Genomic DNA, 27,066 nt, shown 5'->3' with positions numbered 1-27,066 from the left:
CTGGAGCTGGATGACTGTGTCTGGGTGGATGGAAGGCAGGAAAAGGCTGTTCTGGTTATCATTGTTTTGTTCAACATTATGCTATGTCAGTAATGGATTTTGTAATGACATTGCAGGTTGCCCCAGCATATCCTTAGGGTCTTAGTTTTTATTGCAAACAATGCAATTCACTGTACTGATGTTCATGAGATAAATAAATGAGTCTGAAATCAGTCAATATTTACTGTTTATTATTTTTTCTTTCTTTATATATTTGCACTTTGAATGCCCCAGATGGTACAGTCTTTCCTTGATTTATTGTTTTTTTTTCATTTATTCACTTACAGGACACGGGTGTTGCCAGCTAAGCCAGCATTTATTGCCCATCCCTAGTTGCCCTTGAGAAGGTGGTGACGAGCTGCCTTCCTGAACCGCTGCAGTCCCCGAGGTGCAGGTACAGCCAAGGTGCTGTTAGGGAGGGAATTCCATGACTTTGACTCAGCGACAATGAAGGAACAGCGACGCTTCCAAGTCAGGATGGTGAGTGACTTGGAGTGGTGCTGTCCCCAGGTATCTGCCGTTCTCGTGCTTTAGGATGGTAGTGGTCACGGGTCTGGAATTTGCTGCATTAGGAACTTTGGTGTGTTGTTGCAGTGCATCTTGTAGATAGTACACATCGCTGCAACTGTTCGCCGATGGTGGAGGGGTTGGATGCTTGTGGAAGGGGTACCGATTAAGTGGGCTGCCTTGTACTGGATGGTGTCAAGCTGTGAGTGTTGATGGAGCTGCACAAATCTAGGTGAGTGGTGGGTATTGCACTACACTCCTGACCCGAGCCTGTTTTGGTTATTATTCTATTTTGAGCATGCCTGCAAGAAAACAAATCTCATTGTGGTGACATATAGGTACTTGGATCCTAAATTTACCTTAACAATTAAAAAACTGGATCTATAGTCTGCATTGTGGATGATACACTAAATCTTTGCTTTGCTTTGGACTGGGCTGTAATGCTACACGATTAGTTTATGACTTTCTCTCTCAGTTGTTGCCTGCTTCAGCAGTTTGACCCCAATTCCAACCTCCCTCATCAGTTTACACTTCAGCCCGCACCTTCCTCCATTTCACTCTGTGGCTGTATCTGATTCTCCCTCCCCATCCCACCTCCTCGGATTTCACAGCACCATAGCAGTGAGAAGGTGTCATAGACACACAGTGGCCACTTTATTAGCTGCCTCCTGCACCTAATAAAGTGCTCACTGAGTGTATCTGATATCTTTGACCACTCGTAGCTATGGCTTTATTAGCCAAGTGCCAAACAATCCAATTCCCTCTATAAATCTCTCTGGCTTTTTCCCCTAAATTATTTAAAATCTACCTCCTTGGCTAAATGGCAATCTTTCTATGATGCAATCTTCTAAAGCAATTTTTTTAAACTACATGGAAGACATCATATAAATCGATATAACACACACAGTGCTGGCTGAATTCAATAAGTCAGGCAGCATCTATGGAAGGGAATAAACAGATGTTTTGCACCTTCATCAGGCGGGTTTCATCCAAAATCGTCGACTGTTTATTCCTCTTCATAATGCTGCCTGACTTCGTTCCTCTAGCACTTTGTGTGTGTGCTCAAGATTTTCAGCACCTGCAGAATCTTTTGTGCATATAAGTTTATGTTGTTTATCTACATAATTCCAAAATGTTCCATCATAAGGTATTCTGCCATCTAGCCACCTGCTGTATCCTAACTCCTCACCCAGCAACCTTTTATCTGCCTGAGTCCCCAGTAGCAGCCAGAACACGGCGAATTTATGATAAACCAACTTTGTATATAATTTCCATTCTATCATGTTGTAACCAACAAGGAGCTTTCAAAGTTACTTCAAAACAGACTGCGATCTGAAGGAAGTGAAGTATCTGTCCCTTTCCTAAAGTCCTGGGATTGGCCATCAATATGGGATACACACAGCCATAGAAGTAAAACACCACATTGTGATTTATCTCAAGTGCCTTTGGAGATATTGATGCAAGGGACAGCAGATGCACAGATGCAATGCTGAGAATTTAGAAGGCTCCTGTGAGTAATTACTAGAGGGATTTGTGTAGTCAGGCTTTGGGAGAAATAATTACAACATGACATTATAGTTATAAGAGTAAGAGGTTAAGTCAGGAATGCTCTCCATTTACTTCAGTTTAAAGAAGCCTGATAACACAGGTCAATCAGAAGTCGAGGCCTGAGGACTGAAGGCGGGGTCTGCGAGTCCCCCGGGGAAGTCGAGCCCTGAGGATTGAAGGCAGGGTCTGCGAGTCCCCCGGGGAAGTCGAGGCCCGATCCCCATGTCCACAAATCCACCAGAGGCTGGAAACCTGGAGTCATGCATGGGAGGGAGGAAAGGGGCTTACTCTGCTGTTGTTTTGTTGCTATTGTTCTGCTGTTTTTTTGCTTGTGTTGTTCTGAAGGTTGATGAGGGCAGGACTGCAGACGTGGCCTATAAGGACTTCAGTAAGGCCTTTGATAAAGTTCCACAAGGTATGCTACTGTGGAAAGTTAGACCTGGAGCATCTACAAACAAGGAACAGACTAATTTCCTCCCTAGACACTGCCTGACCCGAGTTCCTCTACCATTTGTACGTTGCTTCATCACAAAGTGAAAATTTTTCATTCAATGAACAGAAATATTAAGTGTTCCTACCAGCATACAAACAGGAGAGAGTTTAATTTTTTTTAAGGCATCATTAATACTTTGTACAGCAAATAATAACTAAAACTTGACTATACACATTCAGATACAAATACCAGTAACACTGTAAGGACAGTATGGCCGACTTCAACCTACAACCAAAGTATCCAAAAAAAAGTCAATGGCACTTTATATGCACTTTTCTGTACATTGGAGAATCACAGTGAAACACAGTTTTATAAAAATACATATTTTTAAAAATTTCAGAGCACTGTTCACTTGCTGTCTGACTGTGCACTGTTCTTTCCACAGTCATCGTCCATTTTCAAGCTATCCACAGTGGTGGGATCGTCCTCTGTTCTGGAGCGTTTCGCGTCTGGAGACTTGCAGGAAGGGTCACTTGGCGGAGAAGGTCTCTCTGAAACATTTAAGAGCATTCCTTGGTGTTTTAGTTGCAAAATGCAAGTTTGACCAACTGGTTACAAGCTGACATCAGACCATGGCTTGGTTACAATGTCTCCACATTGGTAACCCCCAGGAGAAAATCAAATGAACCAGGTTGGGGGAACAGTGGGAGAGCACCAACCAACACTGAAGCTACAAAAAGAGAAGGTCTCAGTGTAATGGAAAACCTCGATGGTCAAGACAATATATGTTCTTGAATAAATGCAGTAAGTTTTTATTTATGCATGTTACTGGCATTTTATTAAAACATACAGTCCTTCCAGGCAACTATAGTTCAATAGAAGGCTTGCCTGTATAAAGTCATGGAGTTGTACAGCAGTAACTATGCATGTATGCCAAGCATCTTGCTTATCTAATACCAGTTTCATACAAAATGCTGGCGTATGGATGTTTCTGAGTGTCAAAAGCATGCAGAAAACATTTTTTTAACAGTTTCGACAGCCAGTTAAGCCATGTGTACAGCTTAGCCGGCAGTCAAATCTTTATCTGCATTTCTGTGAAGAGGGATTGCCATGGTTCGAATTCAAGACTGGATTGTTCTGCAAGAAAAGCTTTGGTCGGGGGAATCTGCATATTAAGAGCAGTCCGAGTGAATAGGTGGGTGCTAGGCACCGGTTTCTGTCCACTGACAGGAAATCCTCAAGCAGTCATCCCTCGCTTTATTTAGGAATACATGTTAAGATTTCTTTCCTTTTGCTTCTATAGAATCAGACCACTACAGCACAGAAACAGGCCCTTCAGTCCATCTAGTCCATGCCAAACTATTATTCTGCCTAGTCTTAACAATCCGCATCTGGACTATCGCCCTCCTGAACCCTGTGAGTGAAGAGGTTCCCCTTCATGTTCCCCTTTAAATATTTCACCTTTCACCCTTAAACTATGACCTCTTGTTCTAGTCTCACCCAATCTCAGTGGGAAAGGCCTGCATGCATTTACCCTGTGTATACCCCTCATAATTTTGTATACCTCCATCAGATCTCTTCTCATTCTCCTATGTTCCAGGGAATAAAGTCCTAAACTATTCCACCTTTCCCTAAAAGTCCAGTAGCTCTATCCCTGGCCAGCTTCCTTCTAATCCTTTACTACAGATGAAGGGGCTTGACCTAAAACTACCATGCATTTCCCTCCACAGAGGCTGCTGGACTCTTTAGGGCTGATTTATACTTGTGCGTACGGGCTCCGTAACCCTGATTTTCACTTCTGCGTTGCTCTACGCCACAGTGAGTATGCGTTGGTGTGTGCCAAAACTCTAGTTGGTGGTGGGGTTTCTATGCCACTGTGTTGAGTTTCTTCGTGAGAGACATGGACGAGGAAATGTATTTCAAACATTTTCGCATGTCAACAGGTAGATTTGATGATTTAGTTCATCTATTTCATATCGGTGTACGCACAGCCTACAGACACGGCGGAGAAGAAGCAACCGGAAATAGCAGCCCACCGAAGAAACTATATTGGTGTTACCTATAGCCTATATCAACGTGTGTTAATTACCAATAATGTAATCCCACTCTCTTTGTACTATTATGACTGCTATGTATACATGTTTAAAACTTAATAAAAAGATTGAAAAAGAAATGCGTAGGAGGAAATGCGATGCTACCAAGCGGACCAATCACAGTTGTTGTGGCCTGCATCGCCACGATGCATGATTAACTTTTCTGGAGAGGTGCATGTCACCCTATGGCGTAGGGTACAGTGTAGGGTACGTGATACCTACAGTGGAGATGTGATGCACAAGTATAAATCAGTCTTTAGAGTTGGTCCAGCATTTGTTATTTTGCCCAAGTTAGGCTTCACTGACAAACACCATGCTTGATGTTCAGTCTGATAGAAATCGAAATGCTCACCATGTTCTGCTTGGGTTACTGCTGGTGCCGCTGTCTGCTGAGACGAGCTGGGGTTCGCAGGGGTGAGAGAGATTCGCCTGGAAAAACAACCACATAAGCTTTAGAATTACAAATCATCAGGGTATTATTACACAATGATTATCTTATAGAATTCAAATGCCAACCAAAATATGGGGCAAGCTGTTGATATCCTACTGCCCACTCTGCAAGTGAATTTTCTTCCTCATAACATGTAATTGGCCAGAACAATCTATTTGTGGGCAGATAAAATCTACTTCGACCTAAATCAAAGTAATATCTTCTGGCAAGAGTTCCTCTAGCCAAGAGCCACTTTGTCTGTTCAAAGGGGAAAGTAATGTGGGAGAAGCTTACGGACCACTTGAGCTGGGTTCAGGGTAGGTTTGTCCACTGAGGCAAGGAAAAAATGGTAGGAAAAGGGAACCGTGGCTAACGAAACACGTGAGGCAACTCATCAAGAGGAAAAAGGAAGCATATGTTAGATATAAGAAGCAGGAAGTAAGAGGGGCTCATGAGAAATATATGGTAGCCAGGAAGGAGCTAAAGAAAGGACTTGGGAGAGCTCGAAGGAGGCATGAGAAGGCCTTGGGATGTAGGATTAAGGAGAACCCCAAGGCGTTCTATGCGTATGTGAAGAATAGGAGGATGACGAGGACGAAGGTGGGACTGCTAAAGGATAAAGAGGGCAACATGTGCCTGGAAGCGGAGGAGGTTGGGGGGGTCCTAAATGAATATTTTGCTTCAGTATTCACAAGTGAAAAGGATCTTGATCAGGGTGAGGTCGAAATAGAGCGGGCCTGTGTGCTAGACGATGTGGAGATTACGGAAGAAGTAGTGCTGGATCTTCTTAAAAACATCAAGATTGATAAATCCCCATGGCCGGATATGATACACCCCAGGTTGTTGTGGGAATTGAGAAAGGAGATCGCTGGAGCATTAGCTATGATCTTTGAATCCTCTTTGGCTACAGGGAAGTGCCAGAGGACTGGAGAATGGCAAATGTAGTTCCTTGTTTAAAAAAGGTAATAGGGAGAAACCAACCTGGGAACTATAGACCGGTGAGTCTTACATTGGTGGTCTGCAAACTACTGGAAAGGATTCTTAAGGATAGGATCTACGAGCATTTGGAGAAGTACGGTCTACTCATGGATAGTCAACATGGATTTGTGAAGGGAAGGTTGTGCCTCACGAGCCTGATTGAGATTTTTGAAGAGGTAACAAAAGAAACTGATGAGGGTAGGGCAGTGGATGTGGTCTACATGGACTTTAGCAAGGCATTTGACAAGGTCCCTCACGAGAGTCTCATTCAGAAAGTCATGAGGCATGGGATAAGTGGAACCTTGGCTGTTTGGATAAAAAATTGGCTTAAAGGAAGAAAGCAGAGGGTAATTGTGGAAGGAAAGTATTCTGCCTGGAGGTTGGTGACTAGTGGAGTGCCACAGGGATCTGTCTTGGGACCCCTGCTATTTGTGATTTTTATAAATGACCTGGATGTAGAGGTGGAAGGATGGGTGAATAAGTTTGCAGATGACATGAAGATTGGAGGAGTTGTGGATAGAGCTGTAGGTTGTCGAAGGTTACAAGAGGATACAGACAGGCTGCAGAGTTGGGCAGAAAAATGGCAGATGGGAGTTCAATCGGGTTAAGTGTGAGGTGATGCATTTTGGAAGGACAAACCAGAAGACTGAGTACAGGATTAATGGTCAGTTACTTAAGAGTGTGGATGAACAAAGGACCTTGGGGTTCAAATCCATACATCCCTCAAGGTCACTGCGCAGGTTGATAGGGTAGTTAAGAAGGCCTATGGGATGCTAGGCTTCATTAACAGGGGGGACAGAGTTCAAGAGTAGAGAGGTCATGTTGCAACTCTACAAATCTCTGGTGAGACCGCACTTAAGAGTATTGTGTTCAATTCTGGTCACCTCATTATAGGAAGGATGTGGAAGCTATGGAGAGGGTGCAGAGGAGATTTACCAGGATGTTGCCTGGTTTGGAGAACAAGTCATTTGAAGCAAGGTTAGCAGAGCTGGGACTTTTCTCTTTGGAGTGTAGAAGAATGAGAGGAAACTTGATAGAGGGCATATGTACAAAATTAAGGGAGGGAAGTTTAGGGGAGACATCAGGGTAAGTTGTTGTTGGTTTTTTGTGTGTGTGTGTGTGTGTTTTTGTTTTTTTTTGTTTTTTTTGTGTTTTTTTTTTACACAGAGGGTTGTGAGTGCCTGGAATGACTTGCCAGGGATGCTGGTGGAGGCTAAAACATTAGGGGTATTTAAGACCCTCTTGGACAGGCACATGGATGAAAGAAAAATAGAGGGTTATGGGGTAGTGTGGGTTTAGAACTTTAAGGATTATATGGGTTGGCACAACATGGAGGGCTGAAGGGCCTGTACTGTGCTGTAGTGTTCTATGGTTCTATGGTCACTTATCGTTTCCTGTCAGAGTCACCTTATGTGACTCTTGTCATCTTATGCTATACTGATTGTATAGCATTTCTTATGTACATATAATCAGTCTACGCACAAGTTAATATTACATATCTGACTAGGCCATCTCTGGAGAATTGCGCACAGTACCGGTCACCCCACTAGAGGAAGGATGCTGAGGCTCTGCAGAGGGTGCAGAAGAGGTTTACCAGGATGCTGCCTGGTTAAGAGGACACGTGCTACCATGAGACGTTGGATAAACTTGGGTTGTTTTCTCTAGAGTGCCAAAGGCTGAAGGAAGATCTAATAAAGGTTTATAAGATTATGAGAGGGATAAAGTGCACAGAGAATATGTTTTCCAGGGTTGAAATGTCTAATACCAGAGAGCATGCATTGAAGTTGAGAGGGGTAGGTTCCAGGGGGATATGAGTGGTAGATGCCTGGAGTGTGCTGCCTGGTATGGTGGTAGAGGCAAATACATTAGAGGCTTTTAAGAGATGTTTGGATAGGCACATGGATGTAAGGAATATGGAGGGGTATATAGCAATGGTGCAGGTAAGAAGGATTAGTGTGTGGATATTTTTGATTTGTTTTTCAGCTGGTTCAAACATATTGTGGGCCAACTGGCTAGTTCTTGTGCTGTACTCTTCTATGTACAGCCAGGCTCAAACAGCCAGACTCAAACAGCTTCTTAACATTGTGTTTTACAGGATTGCTTTTATATTTACATTTATTGTGATTTTTTATTGTGTCCTTTGTGCTTATTGTGTTTTTTTCTAGGTAAATTCATTATCAAAGTACAGAAATGTTATATCTGATCCATTCTCCTTTATACTCGTATACTAAGGAATGACAGTTAACAGTCTTGAAATCTTACCAACAAGTCAATTTTGGCACAGATCTCATTGAACTTTAAAAACAGTTAATACTGAATTATGGCAGTATCTCAATATCCTCTTTGTTTGTTAATTCACAAGAGCTACTTATTCTTTGTATTATCACGGAGCAAATATCATTGATACAATTCTAAAGTTAATAAATAACTATATGTTCACAACGCTGCAGTATTTCTTGATAACTGGTGAAAGTTTATTCAGGACCTTGCACAAATCTAGATGGGAGAGTTGGTGGGCGGTTTGCTGGTAAAATAAAATCTTGCTTCAGTGCGGGGTAGGCACAGCAGGCTAAACAGAATATGATGAAGGCCTTAGTCTTTTAAACTGAAGGTAAAAAGCACGATACCCTGAAACTCATCATTAAATACACAAAAGCTTGAACGTGAAATTGTTCTTCATTGCAACTGACGGCTATTAAGTGTGAATCACACAGGAAATAAAAGGGTTAATGGGCGAGGAGTGTTTGTTGACTCTGGGCCTATACCCACTGGAGTTCAGAAGAATGAGAGGGGATCTCAATGAAACCTATTGAATATTGAAAGGCCTAGATAGAGTGGACATGGAGAGGATGTTTCCAATAGTGGGAGAGTCTAGAACCAGAGAGTGCGACTCAGAATAGAATTATGTCCCATCTGGAGAGATGAGGGGGAAATTTCTTTAGCCAGAGAGCAGTAAATCTGTGGATTTCATTGCCATGGAGAGCTACTGTGGACAAGTCATTGAATGTAGTTAAAGCAGAGGTTGATAGGCACTTGATTAGTAATGGTGCCATAGGTTACGGGGAGAAGACAGGAGAATGAGGTTGAGGGCGAAACTCAACCAGCCACTACTGAATGGTAGAACAGACTTGATGAGCCAAACGGCCTAACTCTGCTCCTATGTCTTATGCTCCCTGCCACGTGCAGCCACCACATTTTCCTCACGCTGACTCAGAATCCAGCATTGGTATCCTACAATGCACTGCACCTTTTGCACAGGGTAGACAGGACAGAGTTGAAGAGCCAGGAAGCATCTCAAAGGTTATTGGTGGATGAAAGTGCAGTTTTAATCTGTGGAAGATAACAAAATCATCCTGCCAGACTCAAATCTTGAAATGAACAAGATATTAGATCAGGCTAAGGTTAAGTAGGTGGGTTGCTGGGCAGTGCAGCTCGTGGACTGGAAGGGCCATCTCCGCGTTGTATCTCTAGATAAACAAACAAACAGGAAAGGAGGTAGCAGTAAGCAACTCGGCCGTCTGAGCCAGCTCTTCCAATCAATACCATCACGGCTGAATCTGTACCTCAGCTCTACTCTCCTGCATAAGCCACTGAAAAGCAATGCTCCTCATATGAAAAGCTTGTCATATTAGGAGCGTTTGATGGCTCTGGGCCTCTTCTTACTGGAATCCAGAAGAATGAGGGGTGACCTCATTAAAACCTATCGAATGCTGAAAGGCCTCCATAGAGTGGATATGGTGAGGATGTTTACTATGGTGGGAGAGTCTCAGACCAGAGGATACAGCCTCGAAATAAAGGAACATCCAGTTAGAATGAAGATGAGGAGGAATTTCTTCAGCCAGAGTGTGGTGAATCTGTGGAATTAGTTGTCATGGGTGGCTTTGGAGGCCAAATATTTATGTATATTTAAGGTAGAGGTTGACAGAGTCTTGATTAGTAAGGATGTGAAGAGATATGGGGGGATTGGAGCTGAGAGGGAAAATGGATCAGCCATGATGAAATGGCAGAGCAGACTCAATGGGCCAAATGGCCTAATTCTCCTTCTACATCCTATGGCCTAATCCATTAATGGGGTGAGCTCAGTTAGGAAGTTTCTGCAGCAGAGACAAACAGGGCCAAAGGGTCTGTTTCTATGCTATGTAAACCCAAGTCTCATAGAAACATAGAAAACATATAGCACAATACAGGCCCTTCAGCCCACAAAGCTGTGCCGAGCAAGTCCCTCCCTTAGAACTACCTAGGCTTACCCATAGCCCTCTATTTTTCTAAGCTCCATGTAGCCATCCAGGAGTCTCTTAAAAAACCCTATCATTTCCGCCTCCACCACTGACAGCCCATTCCACATATTCATCACTCTCTGCGTAAAAAACTTAACCCTGACATCTCCTCTGAGGCTACTTCCAAGCACCTTAAAACTATGCCCTCTCATGCTAGCCATTTCAGCCCTGGGGAAAAGCCTCTGACTATCCACACGATTAATGCCTCTCATTATCTTGTACACCTCTATCAGGTCACCTCTCATCCTCCATCGCTCCAAGGAGAAATGGCCGAGTTCGCTCAACCTATTCTCATAAGGCATGCTCCCCAATCCAGGCAACACAGAACGCAGAAAATTCATAAGCCTGAAACACTAGCTGTTTCTCGCTCCTCAGGTACAGCCTCTCCTAAACCTTCCAGCATTTTCTATGTTTAGTTTGGATTTCCAGCATTGGCAATGTTGTTTTTCTTTAAACCACACATTTACATTCAACCTTCCTTTGGCAGAAATCTCCCTCATGTCTGAAGTGCAATGGGAAATTGAGGCAAAGGAACCACACAAACAATGTTACCATGAATAATAAACACGAGAGAAGCTACAGATGTTCAGAGCAATGCACACAAAATGCTGGAGGACCTGATAGAGGGTCTCTGCCTGAGAAAACTTTGACTGTTTATTCCTCCCTCCACGGATGTTGCATGACCTGTTGAGTTCCTCCAGTATTTTGTGTATTAGTGAATGGCGTGTCAACGCAGGCAAGGTCGACCATTACCTGGGCACCAAGGGCTTGCTGGGCCTGCTCCAGGCCTCCAACGTATTCAGAGTGATCCTTCTGGACTGAGAGGCCTTGCTGCCCTGAGGGGCAGACTGAGGAGATTTCTTGTCCAGGGAAGTCGGGGAAGTTTTGGAGCTGAGAGAGGTCGTGGGAGAGATCTTCGCTGCCACACTGGGTGCCTTCAGCCGAGACGGGGCTCCCGAGTCGTTCTGCTCCATGACCCTGCTGGGTGTGCTGCACTCGGACTGTTTCGGGGTTGTGGGGATACTCCTGTTCGCTTGCCCCTTCTTTGCTTTCTTATCTGCCGTGCCTGGGGTCGGCACAAACAGCACCGGCTTCTCTTTCAGAGGCACGCCCAATTCGCCTTCCTCAAACGCGATGAAGGAGCAGTAGCCATCCGTGGACGATATGGTCAGGTAGGTCCCATCTCTCGACCTAGATAAAGGCATTTGAGAGGCACAGGTTAGCAAGCTGTCTGTCCTGAGTGGAAGAGAAAGCAACACACACAAAATGTGGGAGGAACTCAGCAGGACTAGCAGCTCCTAAGGTCAATGTTTCAGGCAGAGACCCTTCACCAGGACAACAGAAGCCAGAATGAAAAGATAGGGGGAGGAACACAGGTAATAGGTGAGAGGGGGAAGGTAAGTGGCTGGGGACAAATGAATGAAAGGGAATTATGAGAAGGGTGAGGGAGAGGAGTAGGGGTCCAACAAGATAGCATCACCATTGATTTCTCTAACTTCCAGTAACTTCTCCAGTTTTTCTTCCCACCCCCCATTTGGTTTTCCCTCATTCCCTCACCCCATTTTTCTGCCCCCATGACCTCACCTCCTTTTGTTTATTCCATGGTCTACAGACCTCTTCTATCAGATTCCTTCTTCTTCAGCCCTCTGCCTTTTCAACCAGTCAACTCCCAGTTTCTCACATCATTCCACCACCCCACAACTAGAATCACCTATCTTCTGCTTTCTTATGCCCCTTCCCCTCCCTTTTAATTTGGCTTCTTCCCCCTTCCTTTCCAATCCTCATGGAGGATCTCAGCCTGAAACGTCAACTGTTTCTTCCTCAGCCTGACCTGCTGAGTTCCAGCAGTAATTTGTGTGCAGCTCTGGATTTCGACCATCTGCTGAATCTCATGTTCATGTCCGATGTATGTTAGAATGATAAAAGCTGAGGCTGATCAATAAACGCAGGTCAGTGAAGATGAATATGAGTTATCTGAGCAATATAAATTCCAAGTTATCACTGGGGATATAAAACTAGCATGAATGTTTCTCACAAATGTATAAATTACAGATGCATTGTGGAAGTATCCTGACCAATTGTATTGTGATCTGGGACGGCAATTCAAATCTGCAGAGAGCTGTGGTCTTACAGGCACAGCTCCCCACCATCACAACCTCTGCAAGTCCGCTGGGGAGGTAAAAGCGGGTGTCTGCAGGGCCAAGCCTCTGCTGAGGGACAGATCAGTGACATATAGGTCTAGCAGCCAAGATACAAGGACCAGCTACCATCTCTGGAAAGCCAACTCATGTGCAAAGTCGCAATTACGGACCAAACTTGAATCACTGAAGGGTGCTCGACAACTATGGCAGGGTTTGAATGCCGTTACCTCTAACAAAGGGAAAGCAAGCCACATAGGTGACAACAAGGCTTCGCTTCCAGATGAGCTCAATACCTTCCATGCTCACTTTGACCATCAAAGCATGGAGAAACCTTTATGAACTATCATAGCCCCCTATGACCCTGTAATTTCCATTTGTGAGGCTAATGTGAGAAGCAGTTGGCCGTAAGATATAGGAGCAGAAGTAGGAGCAAGTTAACCTCCAGGGAATTCTGCACAATGACTCCCAAGTCCACTTGCACCTGTTTTTTGTATTTTCTCTCCAGTTAGAAAATACCAAAGTGTATTATCTTACACTTCCTCACACTATATTCCATTTGCCATTTCTTTGCCCATTCTCCTAATCTGTCCAAGTCCTTCCGTAGACTCTCTACTTCCTCAAAACTACCTGCCCCTCCATCTATCTTCACATCATCTATCAAACATTTCAATAAAGCCATCAGCTCCATCATCCAAGTCACTGACATATAACATTAAGGATTCGGTCCCAACACAGACCCCTGTGGAACACCACTAGTCACCGGCAGCCAGGCAGAAAAGGATCCCATTATTCCCACTCCTTTCCTCCTGCCAATCAGCCACTGCTTTATCCACAAAACGCAGGAGGAACTCAGCAGACCAGGCAGCATCTATGGAAAAGAGCACAATCGACATTCTGTGCCGAGACCCTTCAGGTTCCTCCAGCATTTTGTGTGTGGTGCTTGGATTTCCAGTATCCGCAGATTTTGTTACTGCTTCATCTATAGTAGAGTCTTGCCTGTAATGCCATGGGCTTATAGCTTGTTAAGCAGATTCATGTGTGGCACCTTGCCAAAGGCCTTCTGAAAATACAAGTACACAACATCAACCGATTCTCCTTTGTCTATCCTGCTTGTTATTTCTTCTTCAAAGAATTCCAACAGAAGTTTTAGGCAAGATTTTCCCTTGGGGAAACTATGCTGACTACGGCCTATTTTATCATAAGTCTCCAAGTACCCTGAGACCTCATCCTTAATAATTGACTCTAACACCTTCCCAACCACTGAGGTCAGACTAACTGGCCTATAGTTTCCTTTCTTCTACCTCTCTCCCTTCTAGAAGAGTGGAGTGATATTTGCAATTTTCCAGTCTTCCAGAACCACTTGAGTATCTTGTGATTAAGAACATAGAAACTTAGAACATAGAAAACCTACAGCATAATATAGGCCCTTTGGCCCTAAATGCTGTGCCGAACATGTACTTACTTTAGAAATTTCCTAGGGTTACCCATAGCCCTCAATTTTCTAAGCTCCAAGCACCTATCCAAGAGTCTCTTAAAAGACCCTACTATATCCGCCTCCACAACCGTCGCTGGCATCCCATTCCACACTCACCACTCTCTGCATAAAAAACCTACCCCTGGCATCCCCTCTGTACCTACTTCCAAGCACCTTAAAACTATGGCCTTTCGTGTTAACCATTTCAGCCCTGGGAAAAGGCCTCTGACTATCCGCACGATCTATGCCTCTCGTCATCTTATACACATTTATCAGGTCACCTCTCATCCTCCATCACTCCAAAGAAAAAAAGGCTAAGTTCACTCAACATATTCTTGAAAGATCATTACAAATGTCTCCACAATCTCTTCAGCCACCTCCTTCAGAACCCTGGGATGTACACCATCTGGTCCAGGTAACTTATCTACCTTCAGACCTTTCAGTTTCCCAAGAACCTTCTCTCTAGTTATTGTAATTTCACACATTGCATGACCCCTTACAGCAGGAACTTCCACCATACTGCTAGTGTCTTCCACAGTGCATACTGAAGCAAAATATTCAGTTCATCCACCATTTCCTCGTCCCCCATTACTACCTCTCCAGCATCGTTTTCCAGCGGTCCGATATCCACTCTCACCTCTCTTTTACACTTCATCTATCTGAAGAAACTTCTGATATTCTCTAATATTTTTGGCTAGCTTACTTTCGTATTCTATCTTTACCTTCTTAATTAACTTTTTACTTGCCTTCTGTTGGTTTTTAAAAGCTTCCCAATCCTCTAAATTCCCACTATTTTTTGCTCTATTACATGCCGTCTCTTTGATTTTTATGTTGGCTTTGAATCCTCTTTGTTAGCCACAGTTGTGTCATCTTTCCTTTAGAATACTTCTTCCTCTTTGGGATGTATATATCCTGTGCCTTCCGATTTGCTTCCAGAAATTCCAGCCATTGCTGCTCTGCCATCATCCCTGCCAGTGTCCTTTTCCATTCAATTCTGGCCAACTCCTCTCTCATGCCTCTGTAATTCCCTTTACTCCACCGTAATACTGGTACATCTGACTTTAGCTTCCCCTTCTCAAATTTCAGGGTGAATTTGATCATATTATGATCTCTTCCCCCTTAAGGGTTCTTTTACCTTAAGCTCTCTGATTAATTCAGGGTCACTACACAACAGCCAATCCAGAGTTGCTGATCCTCTAGTGGGCTTATACATGAGCTACTCTAAAAAGCCATCTTGTAGACACTCTAGAAATTCCCCCTCACGGAATCCAGAGCCAACCTGATTTTTCCAATCTACCTGCAGATAGAAATTTCCCATGACTATTGTAAACATTACTCTTTTGATATGCATCTTCTCTCTCCTGTTGTAATTTGTAGGCCAAATCCTTACTACTGTTTGGTGGTCTGTACTTTGATCCTTAAGAGTTACTTAGCTCTATCCTCAATAATTCAACACCTTCTGACCTTATGCAACCACTTTCTAATGATTTGATTTTATATTTTACCAACAGGGCAACACTGCCCCCTCTGCTTTCCTGCCTGTCTTTTTGATACAATGTGTATCATTGGACCTAAGCTCCCAGCTATAATCTTCTTTCAGCTATGATTCCGTGATGCCTACAACATCATACCTGCCAATCTGCAACTGTGCTGCAGGTTCATCTACCTTATTCCATATACTGCATGCATTCAAATAAAACAGCTTCAGTCCTGTATTCACCCTTTTGGATTTTATCCACCGTCTACAGTACAACTCATCCTGTTGACTGCAAATCTTCCGTATCAACAGTCGCTCCTCACTACACATTGCCTCTGTTTGTAAACCAGCTACCTCATCTTCATCACTATCATCCGCCTTTCCTACGATACTTCTTGCATTGAAATATAGGCAGCTCAGGACACTAGTCACACCATGCTCAACCTTTTGATTCCTAACTTTGTCTGAGGTCTTACCAACATTTGCCTGCACAAACTGTTCTGGCACTGTTTCCCATCCCCCTGCAACTCTAGTTTAAAGCCCACTAGGCAGCATTAACAAACCTTCCCACTAGGATATTAGTCCCTCTCCAGTTCAGGTTCAAAGCTTCCCTTCTATACAGGTCCCCACCTTCCCTGGAAGGGAGCCCAATGATCCCTCCCTCCTACACCAACTCCTTAGCAACATATTAAACTGTATTATCTTCCTAGTTCTGGCCTCACTAGGAAGGCAACATAACATCCAAAGAGGCTTCAATTATACAAGGGCATTGTAACTTGCCTCAATAACTATCATCCAGTAGCACTCACATCCACAGAGATGAAGTGTTTTGAGGGGTTGGTAATGAAATATATCAACTCCTCCTTGAACAGAAATTTAGATCCGCTCAAGTTTGCCTACCAACACAACAGGTCCACAGCAGATGCCATCTCGTTGCATTCTCACTCAACCCTGGAACACCCGGACAGCAAACATGCATACAACAGGATGCTCTTTTTCGACTACAGCTCAGCATACAATACTATCATCCCCTCAAAACTAATCAATAAGCTTCAAGACCTTGGCCTCAATACCTCCTTGTGAATCTAGATCTTCGATTTCCTCACCTGCAGACCAAGTCAGTTCAGACCGACAACAACATCTCCTCCACAATGTCCAACAGCACAGGTGCATCACAAGGCTGTGTGCTCAGCCCCCTGCTCTGCTCTGCTCACTTTATGCTTAAAACTATGAGGCTAAGCACAGCTCCAAAGCCATATTTAAGGTTGCTAACACTGTCACAGGCCGAATCAAAGGTGGTGACAAATCAGCAGATAGGAGGGAGTGTGAAAATCTGGCTGAGTGATGTCACAACAACCTCCTACTCAACATCAGCTGACTTCAGGAGGAGGAAACTGGAGATCTGTGAGCCCGACCTCAATGGGGCATCAGAGGTAGAGAGGGTCAGCAGCTTTAAATCCCTCGGTGTTGATCATTTCAGAGGATCTGTTCTGGGTCCAGCACATAATTGCAATTACAAAGAAAGCACAGCAGCGCGTCTACTTCCTTACATAATCTGCAGAGAGACAGCAAGACTTCTAAAACTTTGACAAACCTCCTAAGACGTGTAGTGGAGAGTATATTGACTGGCTGCATCATGGCCTGGTATAGAAGCACCAATGCCCTTGAACAGGAAATCCTACAAACAGTAGTGGATATGGCCCAGCTCATCACTGGAAAGCCCTCTCTACAACTGAGCACATCTTTCTTAGAGCAATATTGCAGGAAAGCATCATCCATCATCAAGGGCCCCATTCATCCGTCTCTTCCCACTGCTGCCATCAGGATGAAGGTACAGGAGCCTCAAGAATCACACCACCGGGTTCAGGAACAGTTATTATCTCTCAACCAGAGGGTACAAGTTCATTCACCCCATCACTGAGCACCTTCCACAACCTACTGACTCACTTTCAAGGACTCTTCATCCCATGTTCTCTTGAATCTACAGGACTGACTGCCTTAAGAAGGTAACATCTGTCATCAAAGACACCCCCCGCCACCATCCAGGCCATGCTATGTCCTTGCACTACCATCGGGCATGAGGCTTCCAGTTCCTCATCAGCAGGTTCAAGAACATCCACTTCCTTTCAGCCATTCTACTCTTGAACTGACCAGCACAACCTCAACCACCACAGCTTAGCAACAATCATAATTACAACCACTTTGCACTAACATGGATTTTGATATTTTTCTGTTTTAACTTTGTTTCTTGTAAAAGCTGGGCATAATTAATGTTTCTGCTTTGTGAATGCTGCTTGTATGATTATATGTGCCTGTGGTCTAAGTTATTTCATTGCACCTGTGCGTAACTGTACTTGTGCATATGACAATAAACTCGGCTTTGGGAATTTACGTGTATTCTAAATGTTGGCCGTCACACTGCCTGAGTGACTTTCTTTCTGAGAAAATGTTAATTTTTTTTTGTGTTTCACGGCATTAGGTACACGCATTTGGTAAAACAAAGAGCACAAGAATGTAGAATCCACAACAAAAGTTCGGCACCACACACATCAGGAGATACAAAAGCAGCTGTACAGTTTTCATTATCTAACCACTTCCTCTTTTCTTTTCTCACACCCAGCAGAACTAAAAGATAAATGACATTTACCAAGATCAAGCAATATTTACAGATACAACAAAGATGCAGGAGGAGGGCACAGAAGTTGAAGGTTACAAAAACAAAACCCAAGACAGGCCTCAGATATTCTTCATCATGAACTGCTCGAACACAGGAGATTCTGCAGATGCTGGAAATCCAGAACAATGCACACAAAATGCTGGAGGAACTCAGCAGATCAGGCTAAAGCAGACAGGGTTTCAATCCAAGGCCCTTAATTAGGACTCACAAAGGGACTTGGCCCACAACGCTGACTGTTTATTCACCTCCATAGATGCTGCATGAAATATGTAATAGGGCTTTACTACCAAATACAACAACTCGTCTTCAGATTTCCTCGAGATGCGCGATGGACTTCTATAAGGCTTAACTAGGACAAGATAAATACCTAATAATTACATGGGGAAGATGCCCAGAGTTTCCCCTCACTAATCAAAAACCTAGCAACCTCTGCTTTAATGATGTAGCCTTACGTGGCAATGAATGCCACAGATTCACCACCCTCTGGCTAAAGGAAGTCCTCCTCACCTCTGTTCTAAAGGGACGTCTGTATTCTGAGTCTGTGGTTTTGTTCCTAGACTCCCCCACTATAGGAATCATCCTCTCTACATCCACTCTATCTATGCCTTTCAATATTTGATAAGTTTTATTGAACCCCTGCCTCATTCTTCTACAAAATGCTGAAGGAACTCAGCAAGTCAGGCAGCATCCATGGAGGGAAACAAACAGCTGACATTTCAGGCCAAGACTCAACATTAGGATTCACTGAGGTTAACCTGCTGTCAAAGGATTCAAAGTGCATTTATTAACAAAGTGTGTATAAATTATACAACCTTGTCTTGTCTGCTTACAGGGTGCCACCAAGCAAGAAACCCGAAAGAAGCCAATTAAAAAAAGACCGACACAGAGAAAGAGAGAAAACCCAAATCGCATACACAATAAAAGCAAGCAGCAGCATTCCAAACCAAATTGAGTCCGTGGACCCGGATCCCCAGAGCAGTCAGAGTAGGCCTGAAAGCCTCGATCTCAGTTAATCATATAGCAGGGCAAATCACCATGAAGCTTGCAGACGTGAATCGCGTGGCAGCAGGAACAGATTCACAACTTCAATGCCTGGTATTTGTTAAAAGTTAAAGCCTGTCCCGAGCCTTATGGGCTCATCAGGCCGGTGCTTATGCTGGTTTCCGTGGCGACTGAGAGTACAAGACTACCCCCCCCCCCACTGGATAGGACGCCAGTCTATCGCGAGGTTAACCCCCAGCATTTTGCTGGTACCCATTTTCAGCTGGGTTGTCTGGAGCAATGTGTGGTTAAATGCCTTGTTCAAGGACACAACACGCTGCCTCGGCTGGGGCTCGAACACACAACCTTCAGATCGCTAGTCCAACGCCTTAACCACTTGGCCACACGCCTGGTATTTGTCACTACCTAAGAATATTGCGATGATAGGATGGAATGTTTTCACAGAGGAATTAAATAGTCTAATAATCCCTACTAAAGATTATTGTGATCTTATGGTGTGCGTCAGGTCAAGAGAGAAAAGCCATATGAAAGACTGAATGCACAAGTGTGGTAATCCTGTAATATGGGTTTCCTTACCATGTTATATCGCTCAGGGTGTGATAATGGATGTTTGAAATATAGCCAAACGGTACTGACTGCTGTGTGTCATATAACAGTACAGAATCCTCAGAAACAACAGCAAACACCAGTCGATACGGCAGGTTAAACATGTTCATTTTCTTGGTCGACTCATCTGAACAGGAAAAAGTATTTAGATTGTCATTTTGTTGAGGAAACAGAACATGAATTATTCCAGTGAATAAACAGAAAGGAAAAAAAACTTATTTGCATAAACAAAAATACATTGGCCATCTCAGAGAATACTAACAGTACACCAAAACAAAAATAAGCAAATCCTGATAGAAACTCCAAACAGATTAGGCATGAAAAATCTAGCTAACTTTTCACATCAAAGACCCAGCTCTGATGAAAGGCATAAGAAATGTTAGTTCTCGACTTCATTGCTTGACTGCTTGCAAGGGCGGGCAGCATTGGTCTCTATAAAAGATGTGGTTGGTTTGGAGGAGTCCTGACATTTACCCGTCTAATATCTGGAATGGCCAGATTGGTGTAAGAAAATATTGTGCAGGCCATGGAGTTTTGTGTGCAGTTTTGTTCACCTACTTACAGGAAGGATATAAATAAGGCTGAAAGAATACAGAGAAAATTTACAAGGATGTTGCCAGGTCTGGAAGACCTGAGTTATATGGAAACATTGAATAGGTTAGAACTTTATTCCTTGGAACATAGAAGACTGAGAGGATATTTGACAGAGGTATAAAAAAATTATGAGTATAGATAGAGTAACTAGTTCAATAGTTCCATTTAATGTCAGAGAAATGCATACAATATACATCCTGAAATGCTTTTTCCGCACCGACATCCACAAAACTGAAGGATGCCCCAAAGAACGACAGTTAAAATGTTAAAGCCCTCCCCCCCCAATGCAGAAGCAGCAGCAAGCAGGCTTTTTCCACTGAGGTGGGTGGGACCACAACTGGAGGTCATGGGTTAAGGGTGAAAGGTGAAATGTTTAAGGGGAACATGAGGGGAAAATTCTTCACTCAAAGTGTTGTGAGAGCATGGAATGAGCTGCCATCGCAAGTGGAGCATGCAAGCTCGATCTTAATGTCTAAGGGAAGCTTTGATCGGTATGTGCATGGTAGGGATATGGAGGGTAATGGTCCTGGTGAAGGTCAATGGAAGTAGGCAGTTTAAATGGCTCAGCATGGACTAGATGGGCCGAAGAACCTGTTTCTCTGCTGTCCTTTTCTATGACTATTATTAGTACAGTAATGAGACTTGATTTAAATGTAGATCTAGTTTTAGAAATGGAGGAAATGTTTCCTCTTGTATTCTTTTCATGCTGAATATAAATGATTTAGATGTTGAAATAGATGGCTTTGTTGCCAAGTTTGGAGATGATACGAAGATTGGTGGAGGGGCAGTTAGTGTTGAGAAAACAGGTAGGATGCAGAAGGACTTAAGGCAGATTAGGAAAATGGGCAATAAAGTGACAAATGAAATACAATGTTGGAAAATGCAGGGTCATGCACTGTGGTAGTAGAAATAAATGTGCGAACTATTTTCTAAATGGGGAGAAAATCCAAAAATCTGAAATGCAAAAAGACTTGGGAGTCCTTGTGCAGAACACCCTAAAGATTAACTTGCAGGTTGAGTCAGTGGTGAGGAAAGCAAACGCAATGTTAGCATTCACTGTAAGAGGTGTAGAATACAAGAGCAAGAATGTGATGCTGAGGCTTTATAAGGCACTGGTGAGGCCTCACCTTGAGTATTGTTAACAGTTTTGGACTCCTCATCTTAGAAGAGATGTGCTAGCATTGGAGAGGGTCCAGAGGAGGTTCACAAGGATGATTCCGGGAATGAAAGGGCTATCATAAGAGGAACGTTTGATGCCTTCGAGTCTGTGCTCACTGGAACTTAGAAGAATGAGGGGGAATCTCATCAAAACCACTCAAATGTTGAAAGGCCTAGACAGAGTAGATGTGGAAAGGATGTTTCCCATGGTGGGGGAGTCTAGTACAAGAGGGCATAGCCTCAGGATAGAGGGGCATCCATTCAAAACAGAGATGCGAAAATTTCTTTAGCCAGAAGGTGGTGAATTTGTGGAGTTTGTTGCCACATACAGCTGTGGAGGGCAGACCATTGGGTGTATTTAAGGCTGAGATTGATAGGCTCTTGATTGGACATGGCATCAATGGTTATGGGGAGAAGGCCAGCAAATGGGGTCCAGGAGAAATAAAAGAATCAGCCATGATTGAATGGTGAAACAGACTTGATAGGCCAAATGGCCTAATTCTGCTCCTATGTCTTATAGAACAATCCAAGACAAGGGTATCAGTGTCTGAATTAAGGTAGTCAGCCTCTTTTTTCCACAGATGGGATAAAAATTTCTTTCTCAGAAGCCAATGAGATTTTGGAAATCTTCCTCAAAGGGTGTTGAAAGTTGAGCCTTCTAACATTTAAAGGCAGAGGCAAAAATATTCTTGATAAGCAAAATTATTGTGGCTGCAGATGAATGAACGAAATAGAAATGCATTGCAGTTATAATCGTTATTGTATAAATACAATTACATTCGTACCACATTACCCACCTTGTCTGTTAAAACTCAGTGCTTGAGCAAACTCACCTTCAGTTTTAGCCTGCTTTAGCTCAAAGAATATCGGGCAACATCGAACAGCTAGAGTAGCCTTAGCTGGACAAGGCAGGTGAGCAATGGGCCTTCAAAGAAGACAGAAACAGTTACAAAATGGTCTGGCAAAATTTCAGGCCAATGTTCAACACTGTAAGAATTGAAAAAGCTCCTACCGTTTCAAATTTTTCCTGGAAAAGACATAAGTTGTGTTGGTAACGTTTTCTCCTGCTTCAACGCAGCCAGCTGAAAGAGAAAGTGCAAAACTGTTGAGCAGGATCTTACAAAGGAAAGCAAAACAAAATGCAAACTCAGAACAGAAAACGCTGGAAAATTCTGGAAGAAAGAGGGATCACCTTTTCATATACATTTATTCATTTGAATCATGGGCATTATCCCTTCTTCTCTGTGTATTTTATAGATAAAGATGAGCTTGATTTGTCATATCTACACCAAAACATACAGCAAGAAGCACCTTTTGCGTCAAATCAAATCAGCGGAGATTGTGCCGGGGGCAGTCTGCAAGCGCTGTCATGCTTCTGACACCAACACAGTGTATCCACAAGCCTCCAACTCTAACCTGTACAACTTTGGAACGTGTAAGGAAATCGCAGCACCCAGAGGAGACTGACACAGTTAGGGGAGAACATACAAACTCCGCACAGAACTGAACCCCTGATCTTACAGTTGCTGTGCTAATAGAGTTACGCTAACTGCTATGTCCCATCTGGTACTTATCACAGTCTCATTTTGCAGTTAGCTGAATTCTAAGTGTGAATAAAAGGGTAAAATTGTGCCCCAATTTGATCTGCTCCAAAGCCATTTGATCGAATGGAAAAATTATTTGAAATAACCAAGTGGATTAGAGATAAAGCGTGAAACAAGCGATAACACCCAGCAACCCTAGCCTGATCATAGGACAATTTACAATGACTAATTAACATACTAAATGGTACATCTTTGGACTGTGGGAGGAAACCCACTCGCTCACTGGAAGGACATATAAAATTCTTAGGTAAACTCCAAAGCCCTGAACTCTAATAGTGTTGTACTAACTGCTACACCACCATGACGTCGCATTTCCTAAACCTCCTCTTAACTTTCACCTACTCCATTTTACCCAATTGTATCTTTTTTAATTTCTCGGCTGATTCATCTTTAAACTACATCCTATCTTCTATGAATTTGACCAGAGTACGTCCTTAATCTTCCTGTGAACTAGGAGCTGTGGAAAATACAAGAGACCATAAGACATAGGAGCAGAATTAGGTCCTCTGACCCTTCCAGTCTGCCCCACCATTCCATCAATGGTTGATTTATTAGCCCTCTCAAACCCATTCTCCTGCTTTCTCCCCATAACTTTTGACACCCTTATTAAGGACAACAGCACAAATCCTCGAGCAGTCCAATTAGTGGCTTCACATGACCCTCTTTGGGGGTCTAAGCAGGTACTACACCTTGCCCAAGGACAGAAGGAGTGCCATACACCTCCTTTGGTAGAGACGTATCTCCACCCTGCCACTCAAGTTAACATAATAACTTCAAATGAAACTAAGCCCTTCTGCCTGCACCGTCACATAGTGAAAAGCTTCTGTTTGCAGGCCATCCAGACAGATCACATCATACTTAATTACATCAAAGCAGTAAAAAGATAAACAGAATATAGTGCAGACGACAGAGAGCAAGTGAAATGCAGGTAAGCAGCAAAGGGCAAGGGAAATGAATTAGATTCAGAGATTGACAGTTCATCATTAGCAGGTGAAAGGCCCGTTCAAGGGTCTGATAACAGAAGCTGTCCTCAAGTCTGGTGGAATGTGCTTTCATGGTTTTACCTGACAGGGGATGGAGAACAGAGAGTGACAGGGATCTCTGGGAGAATGGGGGCTCAGTGACATTCTGCTTCCTGCGGGTGGGGATTGGGGGGGGGCAGCAGATGACAAGCAGACCACCTGGAAGGTCCAAAAAGCACCTCCCTGCCCAAGCTGGACTGTCTGGAACGGACAAGGCAAAAATTGGGTCCTACTACAGCACTTGAGATCTGCCACTGAGACGAGAGGGAGATGACACAACTTCTTTTATCTGCTCAGCGCCTGAGGGCAGCCTGTACATAGATCTAGATTTAGAACACTAGAACACAGAAACAGGCCCTTTGGCCCACCTAGTCTGCTCCAAAGTATCATTCTGCCTACTTGCATCGACCTACACTCGGACCATAGCCCCCCACACCTCTCCCATCCATGTACCTATCCAACCTTCTCTTAGATGTTGAAATCCACCACTTCCTCCGACAGCTCAGTCCACACTCTCCCCCTCACATTCCCCTTTCACCCATAACCCATGACTTCTATTTGGCTGGTGCAGTCTCTCAGCACACTGTGTTAGTGAACAAAATGGTCTATACTTCAGTGGATGTACACAAAATCATGAACAACTCTCTCTAAATCTTCAACCACTGTTTATTTCAAATCTAGTATCACGATTCCAACAGTTCATAATATGATCTTAAAGCAGATTGAAAGGTCAGCACAATATCATGGGCCAAAGGGCCTAAAACTGTGCTGTGCTGTTCTATATTCGATGCAAAACTTTGCTGGTACCTTTTGAACCCATGCCCATTATATACCATGCACATTTATAAAGATATATTTAAAGAACGGTTTCAAATTACAAGGCTTACTTTGTTGCATGTGACGTTTTCGTCTGTCCTTAGGGGGAAGTGCTGCCACCTGCTGACGGCTCAGGGCGCTGGAAGCTGCGCAGCTGGTCACGTGGCAGCTGTGATGCAAGGAGCCTGTCACGTGACCAGCAGCAGCGTGGAGCAGAGTCTGGGCAGGGAAGGCAGGCCAAGAGCTTCCGGGAAGCCCGGATCGGGCTTCTCCCTTCCCAAAGTCTGCACCTACGCCTCAAGTGACGCCCAGTTATGTGTGTGTACGCGTTGAAGGCACCGGCCAAAGCGACTACTTAAAGAATAAAGATGAATTTTATTTGCCACATGTATATCAAAACATACGGCGAAAAGCATCATTTCTGTCAAAGACCAACACAGTTCAAGGTTGTGCTGGGGGCAGCCCGCAAGTGTCGCCATGCTTCCGGAGCCAATGTGGCACCCCAGAACTTACCTCTTTTTGGTACTTTCCTTAGAGATATAGCACAGCACCAGGTCGTTCAGGCCCAAAGACCATGTGCCGCCCAATTACACCCACGTGACCAATTAACTACTAACTCAGCGTCTTTGGAAAATGGGAGGAAACCAGAGCACCCAGAGGAAACCCACGCGGCCATACAAACTCCTTACAGACAGCAGTAGGAATCAAACCTGCTTCACTAGCACTGTCAGAGCATTACGCCGATCAGTATACCGCCGTGCTGTCCCAGACTTGGTCTTGACCCGCAGAGGTCTTTGGGACTTAAGAGACATTTGGACAGGTACGCGATTGTGAGAAAAATTGAAGGATGTGTGCATTATTGTGCCACAGGGAACTAGTTTAGATGGCCACTTGATTATTAATTGGCTTGGCACAATATTGTGAGCTGAAGGGCCTGTTCCTGTGCTGTACTGTTCTATGCTCCAGTCCCACCACTGCCCGTAAGGAGCATGTACCTCCTCGCCGCGGCCGTGTGGGTTTCCTCCGGGTGCTCTGGGTTCCTCCCACAATCCAAAGATGCGTGGTTAGGGGTAGTAGGCTGCGGGTATGCTATGTTGGGAGGTGGAAGCATGACGACACTTGTGGGCTGCCCCCAGCTCAACCTCGGTCTGCGTTGGACACTGACGTAAATGAAGCAATCGGTGTCCAAGATGCGAGGATACGCGGCCCCGCAGTAACTGAAATGCTCCCGCGTGCACAGCCTTCGTTGCTGCGCAGCTGGGATTTTCTGTTATATAATGTTTTATTAAAGTGCTGCAGCTTTCAGTAAGAATTTCCTGTTCAGAGCCAATGGTTGGTCTGTGCAGCTGAGGGTACGTTGAACATATTTTCAATGTATGTTTCAATGTACGTGTGACAAATAAAGCTGGTTCCTCTGCAATGCCACACCAAAGACCACCATGCTGTGTGATCTTACACACATCTCTCAGCAGTGAAAGCCCTCAAGCCTACAAAGCACGGCAGAGAAAGAACACCTTCATTTACCGAAGACTGTCAGATATGCAGTCCACTACACAGCAAGAACAGAAGCCTGACCTGACCTAATTCTCACATCTTATCGATGCAAAATACCTAGACTACTGAGATCAGCAGCTTCAGCAGTGAGCAGGGAGGGATTAACAGCAGGTCTTTCCCAGTCTGTATTGCTCAATACCATGGCAACTGCTGCCATTGTAGAAACTTCTGCAAGACTAGGAGCAGAATTAGGCCTTTTGGCCCATCGAGTCTTCACCATTTCATCATGGTTGATCCAAATCTCCATCTCAGCCCCAATCTCTTGCCTTCTCACCACATCCTTTCATATCCTGACCAATCAAGAACCTCTGCCTTAAATATACATAAAGACTTGGCGCCACAGCAGCTTGTGGGAACAAATTCCACAGATTCACCACTCTCTGGCTAAAGAAATTCCTCCTCATCTCCGTTCTAAAAGGACACCCCTCTGTTCCAAGTCTGTGTCCTCTGGTCTTAGACTCCCCCACTATAGGAAACATCTTCCCCACATCCACTCTATTGAGGCCTTTCACCATTTGATAGGTTTCAACGAGGTCACCCCTCATTCTTCTGAATTCCAGTGAATACAGGTACAGAACTATCATATGCTCTTCATTTGACAAGCCATTCAACCCTAGAATCATTCACATGAACCTC

The 27,066-nt window shown here is 44.0% G+C and overlaps 1 protein-coding gene across 1 annotated transcript in view; it reads right to left on the bottom strand.

Annotated features, from left to right (window-relative positions):
• Positions 1-212: 212 nt before the first annotated feature.
• Positions 213-27,066, bottom strand: part of chaf1b (chromatin assembly factor 1, subunit B) — a 63,355-nt gene continuing 36,501 nt past the window's right edge. The window contains exons 9-14 of the mRNA XM_073044900.1: positions 22,447-22,516; positions 22,268-22,359; positions 19,653-19,809; positions 11,059-11,496; positions 4,973-5,049; positions 213-3,078 (exon numbers count right to left, since the gene is read on the bottom strand). Coding sequence (XP_072901001.1) covers positions 2,936-3,078; positions 4,973-5,049; positions 11,059-11,496; positions 19,653-19,809; positions 22,268-22,359; positions 22,447-22,516 — 977 coding nt within the window. The 3' untranslated portion in view covers positions 213-2,935. The remainder of the gene's footprint in view (positions 3,079-4,972; positions 5,050-11,058; positions 11,497-19,652; positions 19,810-22,267; positions 22,360-22,446; positions 22,517-27,066) is intronic.

Source organism: Hemitrygon akajei, chromosome 5 (assembly GCF_048418815.1).
Source record: "Hemitrygon akajei chromosome 5, sHemAka1.3, whole genome shotgun sequence".
Classification (NCBI taxonomy): domain Eukaryota; kingdom Metazoa; phylum Chordata; class Chondrichthyes; order Myliobatiformes; family Dasyatidae; genus Hemitrygon; species Hemitrygon akajei.
Note: the sequence above shows the minus strand (reverse complement) of the source record. Positions and strands in the feature narration are given on the sequence as shown.